This window comes from Cynocephalus volans, chromosome 10, assembly GCF_027409185.1.
Source record: "Cynocephalus volans isolate mCynVol1 chromosome 10, mCynVol1.pri, whole genome shotgun sequence".
In the NCBI taxonomy this organism is placed as follows: Eukaryota; Metazoa; Chordata; class Mammalia; order Dermoptera; family Cynocephalidae; genus Cynocephalus; species Cynocephalus volans.
In genome coordinates this window covers 110,902,796-110,919,992 of record NC_084469.1, presented here as the reverse complement: position 1 = coordinate 110,919,992, position 17,197 = coordinate 110,902,796, and the positions used below count along the sequence as shown (strand labels likewise).

The window sequence follows — 17,197 nt, the reverse complement described above, 5'->3', positions numbered from 1 at the left end:
CCCCAGCCATTCCTCCCTACACCCCCCACACCCGCCCACCTCCTGCTGTTGTCCTGCCTCCTCTGATCGCAGGCTGCTTGCTCACTATGGGGTTATCTATGGGAGGGCAGGGAACTCAGTGTCTTGGCCACAGCACGTAATTCATAGCGCAGCAGCCAGGAGCAAGGGCCTGGGGGGCTAATGATTACTGCACAAATACCCTGCTTGCCCCTCTGCTCTGCAGAGCCCAGGCCTGAACACTTCCTGCCTCCCCACCCCCACCCACCACCTCCAGACCATTTGGGGGCCCTGGGTTTGAATCTCAGAGCCCATCGTGATGTAATGGCTGCGTAACCCCTCTGTGCCTCAGTTTCCTTGGATGCTAACAAGGGCTGTGGCCATGTGAGCGGTGGGTGGAGGGTTCTGTGTGGCTGCTGCTCTCTCTTTAGACCCTAGCCTCCAGGAACAGCCCTAGGTGACGGTGTCCCAAAATCCTCCCCTCCCAGACTTGGTTCCCACAGGCCCCCACCGAAGTGGCCAGAGCACAAGGTCAGGTAGGAATAGCCTGGAGCTGAGACGTTTATTGGCAGATGGGGGGTGCTAGGGCCAGGCTTCCAGCCCAAATGGAGGAGTGGGGAGGGTGCCAGGCTAGCCTTGCCATCCTGCCTCAGGCACTGGGAGCGTACTGCAGCACCAGCCGGTCAAAGTCATTCTCCTTCAACAAAGAGGGGGGACAGAGAGAGAAACGTGAGTACCACCTGAGTTCCAGGCCTTGCCTGGTACAGGGGTTGGGGGATGTGGGGCTCGGGGACAGGCCACCTGCACAGAATCACCTTGGCCTGGTACTCCTTGATGAAGGGGTGGGACTTGTGAGCATCCTTAAGCTGTGACAGGTAGCGGTTTGTCACCTGTGAGGGAGGTGAGGCTGGATTAGCTGAATATAGGGACGCCACGGTGCTCTGCCCTGACCTCCCTCCGTGCATTCTCCGCCTCAGCCGGGGGGGGGGGGCTGCTCACCACACCCTGAAATCAGGCCGATCACGGACGAGCCTCAGGGTGCTGGTGGGGGACACCACCAGGAACAGCACCTGCCACAGAGCTGGTGCTTGACCCATGGTTGGCTGACACACCACGGGGTTCAGTGGAGTGGGGCAGGCAGGGCCTGGGCCCCAGGGGGAGGATGGCCAGGCCACGGACAGGAGGGGTGGGACAGGTTTGGGGGGCTGGAGTTGGTGAGGGAGGCAGTTTTACTGTAGGAGGTGGGTATGTTGTGGACACAGTGTATGGACATGTCCTGCAGGCCTGGGGATTAGAACCTGGCCTCCAGCCCAGGCAGTGTGCTATCTCCCCTGCACCAACCCTGTCCTGCACCTTCCTGGGCCCTCCTACAGGGACATAAGAACGACCACCATGCAGCCCTGGGCCGGCTAGGTCATGGCCACCTGCCCCAGCAGGGCCCAGCTCCCTCTTCCCCACCCTCAGATGAGGGGGGCTAGGCCAGGGTCCCAGCCCAGTCAACCATGGCTCAGGCTTCCTCTGGGTCCACTTGTCTGTTGGACTCTGAGGATAACAGGGGCTGCCTGCACAGTTGACTGCGGGGGCCCATCAAGCCAATGGTGACTGAGCCCTCAGGAGGAGTGGGTTTCTGTCCCAACCAAGGCCAACCCTGAAGTGCAGATGCTGAGGGCCCAGCCCCAGGGTGCCATTGTGGGGGCTGGGCTAGGGGACCTACCTCGGGGGGCTTGCCCAGGTGCTGGGACAGAACAATGAGGTTGATCAGCGTCTCTGGGTGGCCGCTGTCCTGGAAATGCAGGCAGAAGCGGGGTGGGCAGAGTCAGTTCCTCCAGGCCCCCCAAGCCCGCCTGCTCACCCCCATCCTGGGCAGGACAATGCCCCCTCCCTGCTGCCCCTCAGAGGTTGGGTGGGCCTGGGGCTGCCGGTCCCAGATCCCCCCATCCCCAGTCTCTGCAAGCTGGTGACCTCAAGGTGATGCAGTGGCAAGGGACCAGCAGCCCCAAGCCTCTGCACCTCCCCACATCAGCCACTTCCCCTCTGAGCCTCTTTCCTCATCCACAGACCAACCTGGGACCTTGCTGGTGGGGATTTGGGAGGGGCGTATTTATTGCACAAATCTCAGAGTAACGGAGTGCAGGCCAAGATGGTCTCAGCCTCTGCTGCAGGATGAGTCTGAGGCTGGGCGTGGACCCGCCACTCTGCTCCGGAGGGGCCTTGGCAGGAAATTACCAGAAACCTTTGGGCGGTGACCTCACCCAGCCCAGGCCTGCCCACACTGGGCTCTAAGGCACATGGAACACCAGTGGCTGCAAAGCAGGAACACACCACCCAGGACACACACGGACCCCGGCCCTGCCCATGGCTGCCTCTTGCTGCTGGGCACCTACATGGAAACCCAGCTTCTCGGTGCCTCAGTCTCCCTGACTGCAGCAGGGGACAATGGTGCATGCGCACAGCAGCAGCAGTAAAGTGGCTCCAAAGGGCGTGGGGAGGAGGGACACGAGCACCTCCAGAAGCCGAGCAAGAACATAGGCAAACACAGGTGTGGGGACCCCAAGGCCGCCAGGGCCAGGCACAGCAAGCCAGCCCGGTATGGCGTTTCAGGTGCCGAGGACAGACTGGAGTCAGTTAACTAACAAGTCATGTGACATGCCACCTGCGCAGTGTAACAAAAGCCGCGGGACACGGCCATGAACACTGACCCTGCACCAGAGTGCTCTTGGGTGCGGGGCTGGGACCCCATGAGCCTCATCTTTGGGAACAAGAAGGGACACACAGCCTGTATGAGATGCCACCCCAGTTAGGCAGGGTTCCTGACTGCACAGATCTGAGGACAGGCCCTGCCGAGGGGGACTGGGCCCAAAAGAGGGCTCCACTGACACCCCTCAACCTGTCCCGTTCCAAAACCTCCTGATTGTAACTTGCCCCCCACAGAACCAGCCAGGAAGAAGATTCCTACTGGTGTGTGTTTCTTGTTAGATTAAAAACATTTCCCCAATAGAAAAAACCTTGATATGCTTTCTGATTATAAAAATAACATAAACTTATCCTAAAGGCCTCTGATATCTCTCAGAAGGGGACTGTGGCACCCCGTGCAGGCTGCATTCAGTCCCTGTTCTCGCCAAGGACAGGCCTGGTGGCCCCCTGCACAGCCACTCACACTTGGTCTCTGCAGCACTGAGTACAGACCCATGTGAGGGACCACACCCAGAGACCCTGGGCCTGGCAGCTGAGGTGACAAGTGGGGAAAGCTGGAGCGCATGCGTCTGCTCAGCTCAGGAAAGGCCCAGGCCGTTTCCCAAGAAGGCAAAATCCGGATTTTCATTTGCAATCCCGATTTTTAGGTCTTGGCAGGTGACTGGGCATTGCAATCCCATGGGGCCACACAGCACGCCCACAGGATCACTGCCGGGCCCCTTCTGTCTTGACTCCTCAGGGCCAGGGGGCTGGCCAGGGCTGGCCAGGCCTACCTTGTCCAGCGCCTCTTGCAGCACGCCCTCAGCGGCCTCCCAGCGGCCCTGGGCCATGTGACAGGCTGCCTGTCCATTGAGCAGCAGCAGGGTGGACGAGCACTTGTCAGCCAGCTCTTGGAAGATGTAGTAGGCATCCTGCAGCTTTTCGCCACCCTGTGGGGATGGTTCTGACATCACTGCTGTCATAGGCTGCTCCATCCTACCCTGCCCGCTCCCTCATGCAGTGGGGGGACTCTGGCACTTGGTGTGGACAATCCTGGGGTGTCTGGCCCATGGCACAGCCACCTACTCTTCACAGACCCCCACACAGCCTGTGCTGTGCCGACCAGGCCTAAAACGGCACATGGCCACCTCATGCCCCACTGCACTCCAGCTCCCAAGCACTCGGTGCACAGAGGCAGAAACTGAGGCTTCCAGAGGGAGGCTCAGCACATAGGCGGCCGGGCTGGGGTCTGAGCCAGGACTTTCAGGTCACAGGCCTATTAGGGGTGACGTGAGCAGCAGCCCTAGCCTGCCCACCTGCTAAGGACACCATGGGACACTTCGGGGGGAACCTGAGACCAAGACGTGTTGTGAGAAAATGTAAAACCATAGGAGAGATCTGTCGGGGTCTGTGCTGCTACACAGGACGGTCCAGAAATCCATCTGGGTGAAGCTTTGGACCCCTGAAGGGCACAGACGGGCAGCACACTTTAAAAGGCCTGGACAAAAGTGCAACTCAGAAAGGAAGCAAGTCTCAAAGACCAGAAAAGGGGCCGTTGCCAGGAGGGGGTGCCCAGGGCTGGGGTGGGGGATGGAACTGGGCTGAGGGCACCTCCATGGCTGCTATGGGAACACTGGCCCCTCACTGGCCCAGTACCAGGCGCCTGGAGAGCAGAGCTGAGCCGAAACAAACCCCAGGGTGACCCTGAGGAAGGAAGTGCTGCCAGGTGGCCCAGCATGCCCATCCCAGGAAAGCCACGCCGCCTCTGGTTCTGGAGCCCCCACCAGTCCATTCCCTCTGGCTCTGGCCAAGTCGCTTGGCTGCAAGAAGCCCAGGACAGGGACAAGGCTGAGGGAAGGAGTTGTGTCAGGCAGGGGAGGGTCCTGGGCCTGTTCCTGGAGCGCTACAGGAGTGACCAGAGACCTGGGCACAGGTAGAGGGTACTAGGGAGCCTGCATGGCCGCGGGGCTCACCACAGCCAGGTTGACCCAGGCAGTGGCCAGCTGGGTGAGGGTGGCGTCCTCGTCCTGGTCCTGCATTCTCTTCAGTTCCTTCCTGGGGATAAGGGAGTGGGTGCTGAGTGGCCAAGGAGCCCGCCCAGTGCCCCCCTTGCTCCCTGCACACTCATCTCTCATGCCTGAGTGCCTGTCCTGCCACGTGCCGGCCCCAGCTGCTGTCCACCCCACCCCCAACGCCTGGCACGAGGTGGGTGCACAGGAGACTCTCACCGTGGATGGGGCTAAGGGGCCACAGAGTGAGGGTCCCTGGCAAAGGCTTTGGAAACTGCAGGAAGGAGCGTTGCAAGCAAGCACACACAGCCCCTGACTCAGTGACGCCACCTCTCGGCTCTGTTCTGAGGCCATCCCTCAGGGACACGGTTGCAGCCAGCCTCCTTTGTTCCCTCCACAAAGCCCACCTTGACCCTGCAGGGCAGGCCCTACAGCCAGCCTCACAGTGGGACACTGAGGCATGGACAGCAGGGAAGGGTTGAGTGAGGGTGGTGGTCACCCAATGGAATGGCGTGAAACAACTGCAGAAGTGGCCCAGCAGTAGGGGCTCTGGCCTGTGGGGTGGGGACATGGGGTCCCAACACCCCCCATGCACGGGTCTGAGCAGCAGCCCCAGGAAGACACAGACGAGGTGGGGCTCACCGGGCAAGGTCCAGGCGGTCTAGCTTCAGCAGGATCTGCACCGTCATGGCCATGCTGCGGGACAGGGTGGCAGGCAGTCAGCAGGTGGCTGCAGACACACTGTGGCCCCCCCCCAGGGGTTCATTCCATGTGGGCACCACCTTCTGGAACATTCCTAGTCCTGCTACAAGAGCTGGGGCCACCAGCCCCACCTCACAGAGGGGACCCCTCACTCCCACACATCACGGCTGAGCTCCCTCCGGCCCAGGAGCTCTGTGGGGTCCTGAGGAGGACAAAGGTTCCAGGTCCCTGCTTGCTGCCTACCCCAAGGAGGAACCTCTGTGGGCCACAGCTGCAGGTGGAGACCCCTGCCCTGGACTCGACCACACCACCTACAGCAGTGGGGACTCAGGAATGAGGCCCCAGAGAGGAAGGACATGCCACCACCCTCACCCCTGCCCTCTTCCGGCCCCCTCATGCCCTGCTCCCATCTCCACCGCAGATGCCCAGGACCACCAGTGCTTATGTGGCCGCCTGTTCCTGCATTTTCCCACCAGAACAAGAGCCAGTGCCTAGCCCAGACCAGCAACAGTCAGCTGTCGCATCTGCCACACACCATCCCTATCTCTAAACCACTGTACACACCTTCCTGGACAGCATGGGACGTGAACATGTACGTAAGCATCAATGATGATGGACTGATAGCTGACTGAGGGAAGGCAGGTGCCACAGAGCTTGCGGAGAGGACGGCTGCGCCCTGCACACAGTCACCTCCTAGGGTGGACAGTGGTGCTGACCGTGCTGCACTGGGCCCTAGCACCCCAAACCTGGGTGCCCTGAGGGAGGCTGGCTGGGGGGCCTGGGATGGAGGAGCAGAAGGCTACATGGGGGGTAAAGGCACAGAAACCGCAAGCAGACAGAGGTGCCTTCTGCTTTGCCCTTGGGAATGGAGGGTTTTCAGCCCTGGGCACCGTCTCCTTGGCGCAGTGGCCTGGCTGTGCAGATGGGAGCGTCTCCAGGACCGAGAATAGGAGCTGGAGCTTGAACAGGAGGCCTGGGCCCAGTGGCTGGGCCTCATTCACCGTCTCCACGACGATGGCCAGCAAGGCTGTGTGCAGCCTAGAGCCAGGAGGGGCCACTCACCACTCCAGGCTGTCCCCCTGGTGCAGGGTGCGCAGGGCGGCATCTGGGTTCTGGTCATGGAGGTAGACGGAGGCAGCCATGAGCAGGAAGGTGGTGTTGGTCACGTCCACGCTCCTGCTCATCTCCCGGTCCAGTCCAGCCACAACTGCATCCCTGCAAGACACGGCTGCTCAGGGCCCACAGCCAGAGGCAGGTGGAAGCCTAGCCTCTGCGTGACCTTGAAGGATCCCATTCCTTGGGGGCAGACAGGCCCAGAGAGGGGGAGCCAGGCCCCCAGGGGCACAGAACAGCAGCAGGCAGAGTGCCAAGCAGCCCTGACACGCCCCACCTCATCACCTTCCCAGAAAGCACATTTCACTCCTATACAGATGGGGAAACCGAGGCCAGGAGAAGTGGGGCTGGGTGCTCTAGGCCTCCTGGGGAGGATGTGGTGGGGGAGGGGCCACACCAGCTCTGCCTAGGAAACAGCACAATGACCGCTAGGGTCTTGAGTTCTCTGGCCCTCAGCATTCAGGGGCTGTGGAGTCCACACCACCCTGGACTCAGAGGGAACTGGCTGACCTGCCAGGGCACCCCTGTGGGGACAGGAGGGAGCACTGTGAGTCTCACATCAACATCAGCCACCTGCCAGGGAGGCCAGTAGAACCTCAGCACGGGTGCTAACGTGGGCGCCAGCGACCAAGGCCTGGCTCAAGTCCCAACGTGGTTGGGGACCAGCTGGGCACTCCCATAGGCCACGGGACACCTGAGCCTGTCTTTCTAACTGGAAAGCAGAGCTGAGACCCCTTGTTTCCAAGGGTTGCTGAGCAGCTGACTGAGAATGCAGCCAAAGGCCAGGACTGCAGTCACAGACCAGAGCTGTCGTTCCTCTGGGTCCACGTGAGTCTGGGACAGCGCAAGAGTCAACATGGTGACTGGGGGCTGCTTGCCAAGTGCCTGCCTGGTCTGAGGGCCCCTGAGGGTGGGACATGTCTGCCACTGTCTCGGCTCCCTGAGGACTAGCAGCAGTGCCAGGCCCTGAGGTTCAAGAGACTTCAGCTCTGAGCCTGTGTCTCCTCTGTGTGGAGGGACCACATACGGGGGTCACGCAGGGTTGGCATGAGGAGCTCCTGAGGCCACCCCATGAAGCTTTCTGAGGCTCCTGGCACACTGGGGTGTGTAAATGCCGCCTGCTGTTAGTACTGCAACACTGTCATTGTAAGGCGTCCTAATTACCGCCAGAAGCTCTGTGGGACAGTGGCTGTGAAACAGGCACCAGGAGCTGCTCTGCCATACCAGGCGCCTGCCGCACCACCCGCTTCATGGGGTTGTCTTCCGGAATGTGCACAGCAGCCACCGCTCCCAGAGGGCCTGGGGTCCCCACCTGTACCCCAGCTAGGGAAGCACAACGGGGAGAGACGGTGGCCTTGGGTGGACACCAGTCTGAAATTTCCAGGGCTGCCATCACGAAGTACTACAACCCGGGTAGCTGAAGACCACAGGACTTCGTCTTCCACCTCATGGTCCTGGCAGCCAGAGTCCAAAACCAAGGTGTCAGCAGGGCTGGGTCCCTCTGAGGCTGAGGAGTGTCTGCCCCAGGCCTCTCTCCTGGCTGCCAGTGGCTCCTGCAGTTCTTGGCGTTCCTGGGCCTGTGGTCACATAGGTCCAGTCTCTGCCTCTGTCACCACATGGGCTTCCCCTCGGTGTGTCTCCGGGCTGTCGTCTTCTTGTTTATAAAGACACTAGTCGTTGGCTTCAGGGCCCACCCTAATCCAGGACGCCCTCACCCTGAGACTCTTACCCTAACTGATCTGCAAAGAGCCTTTCTCCACATAATGCCATGTCCATAAGCGTCTGGGCCAGAACATGGACGTATCGTTTTGGGGACACCATTCGCCCCACCACTGCACATGAGTAAACTCCCTGGAGCCTGGGGGAAGGGGACAGAGCCCAGGCACTACCTCTGTGAGGCAGAGGGAGTGGGTCCACAGCAGAGAGCGTCACCCACGATGTGACCCTCAGACCACCGCAGTGGTCCACAAGGGAACATAAGTCACATCCTGGTCTACAAAGCTGCGCAGGGAGACCAGCGGGAAAAGGCCCCTCCCTGAGACATCAGGGTGCTGAGGATGGCCCAGGGTGGGCAGGGGAGTCCCTGGGGCTGAGACACGGGGTGGGGAGCATGGCCGGCAGGGAAGAGTGTCTGCCTCTCCTCCTCCTATCCTAGTTGCCCTCTGGGGGACATCTTACATCCGAGATCCCAGGGGCCCACAAGCAGCCCACCCCCTGTGGCAGGCGGGGGCCCTGAGCTCGAGCAGCACTTCCCATCACAGGCCCTGCTCCTGGCGCTGGCCGCCACTTGTCAGATGGCCTGACAGGAGGACTCTGAAGCGTGGTCACCTGCCTGGGTCACAGGGTGTGGCTGCCACTCATAATGGGGCCAGGGTGACCCCAGGGGTGTCGGGGGGGCACCCTGAATAAACGAAGCTTTGGCTGGTGCAGAGCGTGGACCTGAGCCTCCTCCCCAGAAGCTCCCAGCCCTCGGGGCAGGGACAGACGGCACCAAGACTGACAGCAGACGCCCAGACCAAAAGCTTCTTTTAAATAAAATGCGAAACTTAGGACCTGGAGTTGGGAAAGTCAGGTGCCTGGGCAAAGACCAGATGTGGCCCAGGGCAGGGGCAGCGACGCAGCACCCCATACCGCTCCCCGGGCACTGCCCTCAGTGCCTGGGGTCTGCCGGGCTGGGGATACACACTGAGCGACAAGCACAGGTAGGTCTGGCACATCCTGCCCTCCCTGTGTGGTGGCTGCACTGTCAGCAGGAGTGGGCGCTGCTCCTGGGTCCCCACAGCTCAGCCTCCCACCCGCCCCTCCCCACTGCCCATTGGTGGTTGACAAACGCTGGCCTGCAGCTCAGGGACAGGACTTGGGTGAGCAGCGCTGGTTAGAACCCTGACTGCAGAGCCCTGCCACCCCCGGGGTGGTCACAGCAGAGGCTCTCGAAGCACTGCGCAGTCATTCGGCTATGGACAGGTTCAGTTGTAAGGTCAGAGCACCTCGTGACCCTGAGGGCATCTGCACACACATCATCAGCCCCAGCCCTCCCTTTGAGAGCCCTCTGCATCAGGGTCCATTGCCACTCCCTGCCACACAGTTGCAGGAAACTGAGATACAGGGAAGTGAGACACCAAGGATTGTCACCATGCCCTCTGCCCACCCAAGTTCAGGACAAATGGGCCCTGGAAAAGACCCCACAGCCCCAACCTGCCCACCCCATGTGCTGGGGCCTCACCTCCGGCTCTCGCTGGCAAGGTACTCGGCGAACGTGCGCACGGCCTGGAGCTCGGGGGCTGAGGCGGCCTTGATCTCATCCAGGACCACGCCGTACTTCCTCTGCAGCGGACAAGCCCCATCAGCTGCGCCCGCCCACCCTGAGGGCTTGCCCTGCACTCAGCCAGGCAGCCAGCGTCACCCTGGCAGAGTCCCCAGACAGGAAACCCCTGCCCAGCCCAGGGGCCCCAAAGAAGCCAGCATGGTGCCACACGTCACAGGGAGCCAGGTGCGCCCTCACCTGTCAGGACACACTGCCCATTGCTCTAGCTGGGGACCCTGGCAGGTCACTGTCCCTCCCGAGCTGTCCACCCTGGTAGTGAGGTGACAGGCTGGGTGGGCCTGGGCATGTGCTTCTATAAAGCAGAACACTAACCAGCACCACCCCAGTACCAGTGACTGATGCCGGCGGTCACTTCTGGAGCCAGGAATCTCGTTCCTCACTCCACTCCTTCTAAGGTTTCCATGTTTTTATTGCCACATAACGTGGCTAATTTTTAAAAAGTACGTGTACATATACATGCACACACACACGTCAATGCATTTAAACCATCTGGAAGACGTCCCAAGGAGGTCCTGGGCCACACACACTCTCTGGGCCTGGATTTGACCCTCGAGGCCAAGCCCTGGGGTGGGCTGGGCAGGAATGGGGGTGACAAGCGCATGTCACCAACACACAGCGTTCATGAAAAAAGAAACGTGTGCGGGGGGGGGCAGAACTCTGTGTGCCATCTGCTCAGGTATTTTGTAAACCTAAAGCTGTGCTGAAAAAAATAAAATCCACTAATTTTTTTTTTAAATCAAGAAATCCTGACACAGGTCCTCTGGCCTGGAGGTGCAGGGCCTTGTGACACAGCTGCCTACTTGCGGTGGCCACACGGGGAGCTCATGGTGGCCAGGCTGGGTACTTGTGGTTGGTCAGCCCTGCAGCCTGGATCCCTCTGCTGTCTACTAACCCCACTGCCCGCCTGGTGACACCTTCCACTCTCCTGTCTCACAGCTTGTATCACCTGCAATCACGGGCCTACACTCACCTGTGCGAGGTATGCTCTGTACAGGAAGACGTCCCTTTCCACCTCTCTCTCTGGGCTTGACAGCTGTGAGAACAGAGGACGGGTCAGGATGCACAGGCTGTGGCACAGCAGCCACATGGCCCATGTGACAGGCCCTTGGAAGCTGGGGCAAGAGCTTCTCCAGTCTGAATTCCAGCCAGAGTCCTAGCCCTGGACCTGAGCAGCCCATGACCTTGGGTAGCACAAGAGTGGCCTCTGCCAAGGGTACACTAGGTGGACAGTGCCCGCTCTCATCCTGCCCCAACACCACACCAGGAAGGAGACTCGATGGTCACCCTGTTTGTCCCAAAGTGCAGTGCCTACTCCAGCACACAGCAGGGAGCCCGCACCTCTGACTGCCGTGCACAGGGCTGCTCGCAGCTTGCTCCTGGTTTGGTTTTTATTTCAAAACATTTTAAAAAAAACGACAAACATGGGGCTGGCCAGTTCACTCACTTGGGAGAGCATGGTGCTGGTGACACCAGGGTCATGGGTTCAGATTCCTGTACTAACCAGTTGCCAAAAAAACCAAAACAAAACAGACAAACAGAAATGATGAAGGAAGATTTGCCTCACTCAGATGACCTGCCCTGTCCCTGGCAAGAAGACCTTTCTGGGAACGCTCGGCCTGGCTGCCCCAGTGCAGTGATGCCTGCATCTAGGCTGGGCCAGGCAGGACCCTGGGCACCACCCTGTATCCAGGGATGCAGTCCCTGGGCCCAGACACTGCACCACAGAGTCAAAAATCAGGAATGAGACGGCCTCCTGAAACATTCACTTTGGGACTGTGAGGAAGGCCTCCGAGCCCTGGCCAGGTGGGGAGGCTGGGGACCTTTCCCCAGGAGAACAGCGCTGGATGATGCCGTGGGGTGCTGGCTGACTTCCCGGGAGGCCCTGTGGTGCTGGAGACAGGCAGGCACAGTACAGCTCAGCCCGTGGGGGCTGGAAAAGGAAAGTACAGGTGGGAAGGGGGCCTGGCCACCTTGGGGTCACCACTCTGACAGCATCCAAACCACGGGTTCTGGGAAAGCACATAGTGGGGCAATGACACCTGCCAAGGCACAGGGACAGAGATCCAGCTCCCTATAGTTGGCACACCAGCACTGCCCCATCCGTCCAGGTCCAGAACCACAGATTCCAAGCCACCATGCCCTCCTCTTCCTCCCCAGCCTGGGGAGGGGTGGATGTGCCAAGGGAGACCTGCCCCCACCCAACTCAGGCCATTGTTGCTGAGGGGCCCCTGTTCGGGTGACCAGGCTAGGCATCCGGTCATGATCTGGAACATGGCGTCTTCTAAATAAGTGACTCTCAAGTGACCCTTGAAGGTGGACATCAATGAGGATGACTAGCCAGGGGTCCCCACACCACTCTCAATCAAAAAAAAAAAAAGACAAATGCCGGCTGTCAGTGTCTTCAAGGTGAGGACACAGGGGATGCCATGAGGCCTCACCAGGGTGGCCTCAGTCCCCAGAAGCTCCTCTTGAGCCTCAGCTGCCTCTTCTGTAACATGGACAGTGCCATCAGCCCCGCAGACCCGCCAGGCATCAGCGAGACAATGAGTGAGGAAGTGCTCAGTGGCTGCTCAGCCAGCCCGAGAGGGGGGGACTGGGATGCGGGACAACAGGATGGGCATGCAGGCCAGCAGCCCCAACACCGGACACTGGCACCTCCACGGTTTCCTTCCGCGCTCACATCTGAACGATCCCACCATAATTGGCAGTGACTTGTGCGTCTCCCGGAGACAGCTTTGACAGGAGAGGCCAGCCTGCCACGTGTGTTGACATTGGAGCAGACACAGCAGTGGCAAGCTGGAAGCAACAGGGAGGGGCTAAGTAAACCTCAGCAGGTCCCCAATGGGGGACAGGATGCAGACAGTAAAAAGGCAGTGATTGACAGGTACAGACATGAAAAACTGCAGACAATCTGCACACAATGGCAGAGCAAGGTCTGGACCATCGGGGCCCTGGAAGGGCTGGAGCGGCCTCTGGCCTGCATTGGGCGTTTTCATTCCTGACCAGAGAATCATCAGTCCCTTAACTGGGAGATTGCAACCCACCACGTCTGGCCTGTGTCAGGTGTTTTCATTCCTGACCAGAGAATCATCAGTACCTTAACTGGGAGATCACAACCCACCGAGCTTTTCCAGTGTAAGCTGGTAAAGGAAGGAGGCTTATGGGGCCTCGGCGGAACCTGTGCGGCAGGCGCTAGGCACATGGAGTCAGGGTGGTACCATTCTGAACAAGCACATCTTGGCCACCACACACCTGGGGTGATCCTGCCACTGGTGGGCTGAAGACAGACAGCCAGGGCCTGTGCTTGGTCGGGGGCAGGCCCACGGCACTGCTCACCCCCCCACCCCCAGGGAGAGAGGCCACTTGCCTGGGCACACGCCTGGCCACCAACTCGAGGCTCAGAGGCAGGGCCCATCTTACCGCAGAGCCCTGCACAGTCTGACACCCAGCAGGCTGGTCATCAGCAGGCATCTGCTGGGCCTGACACTGCCTCTGGGGTGTGGCTTGGGAGAGGCCCTGCTTGAAACAGACTGCAGACCTACAGCCCTCCCTGCCAGCAAGGGACAGGAGGCACAGAGGGGGTCGCGGGGTGGCCTGTTAGATGGAAATATTCTGGAAGGAACTGGTGAAATCTGCTCTGGGAGCTTGACTGAGTCACAGCTGAAGACCTTTGCTGAGCACCCGTGACTTCCCTGAGGCTGCATTCTCCTCTCTGTAATTGGGGTGACCAACACCTGAGGCTGGTTGCTAGGTGAGTGCAGGGGGCCCCATGCATCATTCCTGTACCAGCAGCGGCACCACCCAGGAGCATGTTCAGGAGTCCAAGTCTTGGGCCCCATCCTGACCTGCTGACTCAGACCCTCTGGGGGTGGCCCCAGAGATCCCTGTTTAAAAAGCACCCCATGAGGTGAGCACAGTGGTCCTCAACCCCAGCAGCTCATCAGAATCACCTGGGAGCTTAGAAACGAGCAAAATCAGGAGGCCTACGCCCACCAACAACCACTGACCCTGGGGTGGTCCCAGCACTAACACGAGGTGGCTCAGAGGCACGGCCAGGGCTGAGGACTCAGGGTACTGTCAGGGGGGGCCATGCTGAGATGGGGCTCTGCGGCTGGAAACCTCAAGGGGTGGTGTCCCCTCCCCCTACTGTCCGTGAGTCATCTGACCACAGTGGACTGTCAGCAACTCAGGGCTCTGTTGGCTGCTTGGACTCCCAATATCTGGGCGGTACCTGCCACCTTGCGGACACTTGATAAACGCTTGACAAATGAGGAAATGTCATGCCAGTGTCCTCACGCTATCACCAATAAAGGCAACCACACACCAGGTGTTCTACCTGGGGCTACCTCAGGCGAGCCTGTCTGAGGTTGCTGGGGCGACTGTAAGGAACTGCCGCAAACTGGGTGACTTAACAGGAATTTACTCTCTCACAGTACTGGAAGCCAGAAGTCTGAAATCAAGGGGTCTTCAGGGCCATGCTCCCTCCAAAGGTTCTAGGGAAGGATCCTTCTTTCCTCATCCAGCTCCGGGCGGCTCCCGATGTTCCTTGGCTTGTGGCCGCATCACTTCAATCTCTGCCTTCACCTTCGCCGTCTGTGTCTCAAATCTCCCTCTGCTTTTTTCTTAGAAGGAACTCAGCATTGGATTTAGTGTCCATCCTAAATCTAGGATGATCTCATCTTGAGATCCTTCACTTAATTATATCTGCGAAGACCCTTTTTCCAAATAAGTCACATTCACACGTTGCAGGTGGACATATCTTTTGCAGGACACCACCGAACCCAGTTCAGGCAGTCCAAAAGGGTTTACGTGGCCCACAGATGAGAATTAAGTCACATCAAATGGCTCCGAAGGGACAGGACTCTCATTCTTCTGGATGTGTCAAGGAGAACATCTCAGGTTTTTGTGCCAGTGCATCTTTACCAGTCCTCAAAGTGGGCACAGGTCTCTGGTTCAGTCAGCGTGACCACTGGTCTGGTATCCATGTCTTTATTTTTGGTCCCTATCTGTGTAAAGCACGTAACACCACTTCTCTTTCAGCCACAATTTTGGCATTATGACATAAAATCTGAACAGCACATTGCTATGACGTAAGCAGAACACACTCACAGCAGGAGCTGAAAGGTGTAATTTGAGTATAATGCTGAATCTCACAATGACCCTAATGAGACAGGCGTCATGGGGAAACTGAGGCTCAGAGAGGTGCAGTGACTCACAGCCAGGGTCTGAGCCCTGGCCTGTCTGGCTATTCTCAGTCTGCAGTACCCTAGCGAGAGGCCACATACAACTGTGTTGGTGGCGGGCTGAGTAAATGCCTGCCCCCCTCATGTCCATGCCGTTGTCTCTGGAGCCTGAAACAACCTCAGACAGGGCCACCTAAGGTCAAACGCCTGATGTGTCACTTCCCTTGGTTGACTGTAGCGCTATGTCACTGTCGTGACATTTCCTGACATTTTCCCATTTTTCAGACATTTATCAAGTGTCCATAAGATGGCAGGCACCGCCCAGGTGTCGGGTCAACGCAGCAAACCTATGGACAGCTTATATTACATCACAAAAGGGACTTCACAGATGTGATGAAGATTACAGGTCCTAGGGGGCTAGCCAGTTAGTTCTTTGGTTAGAGCGTGGTGCTGATAACACCAAGGTACAGGGTTCAATCCTTGTACCTGCCAGCTGTCAAAGACTAAAAATAAAGATGATGGACCTAGGATGGGGAGACTACGCTGGGTTACCCAGGTGGCCCCGTCTAACACAAACGCCCTTAACAGCAGAGAACAGACAGAGGGAATGCAGCAAGAAGGGAAATTCGAGAGATTCTGCATATGAGAGGAATCAATGCCCTGTAGCTGGTTCTGAGATGGAGTGGCTAAGCGCGAGGTTGAGAATTAGAAGCTTCTAGGAGCTAAGGATGGCCCCCAGCCGAAAGGCAGCAACCTCAATGAGATTGGAAGCAGATTCTTCCCCAGAATCTCCAGAAAGGGCACAGCCTAGCCAGCACCTTGACTTTAGCCTGATGAGAGCCATGCTGCACTTCTGTCCTATAGAAATTGTGAGATAATAAATTTGCGTTGTCTTAATTTGTCATGGCAGCAACGAGACACTAATACAATCATGCAAACGTTGCTTCAACAAACCCTAACACCTTCCTGATGCCTGTTTGAGCTGTTATCCCAGTTACTTGCTCAGGGAAATCGGGTACACCGTCAAAAACCAGTAGCATGGAAAGCAAACCTTCTCTACCTCAGAATCCAAATTCCTCCCAACTGTCTGGCGTGAAGATGTCTACCACTCTTCAGCTTGGTGCTCCGTGGCTGCTTGCCCCCTTGGAATAACATCCAAACCCCTGCCATGGCCCCCAAGGCACTGGCCGTCGCCCTGCCTGTCCCATTCGCTGTCCTCTCCCTCCTACATCCCAGGTCCTGCAAGAAACCTCCCCAGCTGCCTCCTCTTCTCTGGCTGAGCCTTGCCATGCGGGACTATCTTCTAGTCCTCCAACAACCAAACTTCTTCTCCAGTACAGCCTCCCCTTATCACTTTCTGGACTCTTGTTTACTTGTGTACTGTGGGTCTCCGAGGTCAGGTCGAGGTTTCCCGGGGAGCAGGGAGTTTCGTCTACCTGTCACTCTCTGAGCCCAGCACACACACAGCGCCTAGCCCACAGAGACGCTCGTGAGGAATGAAAGAATGAATGGACGGGTGGATGAATGAATGAGCAAGTTCGGCAGGGTAACGTCGGGGAAGCCGTTTGGCGCTGTTATCTGTGAAATGAGGATAAGCAGCAGTCCCCACTTCACGGGGACGGAGGGAACAGAGGGGGCGGCTGCACAGATGACAATCAAGGTTGCCACAGCGGCCTCGACCCCTCCGGGCGCAGGGCGAGGGCTCTACCAGCGAGCGGCAACACAAACTGTCACTGCTTTGGGCTGTCAAGGGAAATCAGTTGTTCCTCGCCGCGCTCTGAAGAGGTGTGTGAAGAAACAGCGCCGGGAGGAGCACAGGGAAAGTTCTAGAAGCAGAGTACGCCCACGGCCACCCGGAAGAGTCCCCCGCCCCGCGCGGCCGCACCTTCACCCGCTGCGCCTCGTTGATACACTGCTGGTAGCTGCCGATGTAGAAGGCGTTCTTCACGTCAAACAGCTCGTCCACCTCCCCGGAGCCGGCGGTAGCCGGAGGCGTCATGTCGCTGCGGCCTCTCCCGCTCCTCTTCCGGAGAGACACGTCGGCCGGAAGCGGGGCCCCTGTAGGGCACGCTGGGAAATGTAGTTCTCTCTTCCGGGAGGCAGAGAAATGAGCCAATGGGAGCCCTTAAACGTCGAAAGAAGGCGGGAATCGCAGGTGCGTCCTGGGTATCTCGGGAGCTGTAGTTTGATCTGAT

At 58.8% G+C, this 17,197-nt stretch overlaps 1 protein-coding gene across 1 annotated transcript; it reads right to left on the bottom strand.

The window, feature by feature from the left end:
- Positions 1–529: 529 nt before the first annotated feature.
- On the bottom strand, positions 530–17,042 carry COPE (COPI coat complex subunit epsilon). Its single transcript, XM_063110261.1, has 10 exons — positions 16,888–17,042; positions 10,790–10,852; positions 9,718–9,818; positions 6,444–6,596; positions 5,322–5,375; positions 4,644–4,725; positions 3,465–3,620; positions 1,712–1,780; positions 813–887; positions 530–694 (listed from the first exon to the last, which is right to left on the bottom strand). The coding sequence occupies exons 1-10, from the start codon at positions 16,999–17,001 to the stop codon at positions 647–649; spliced, it is 915 nt and encodes a 304-aa protein (XP_062966331.1). The 5' UTR covers positions 17,002–17,042; the 3' UTR covers positions 530–646.
- Positions 17,043–17,197: the final 155 nt, after the last annotated feature.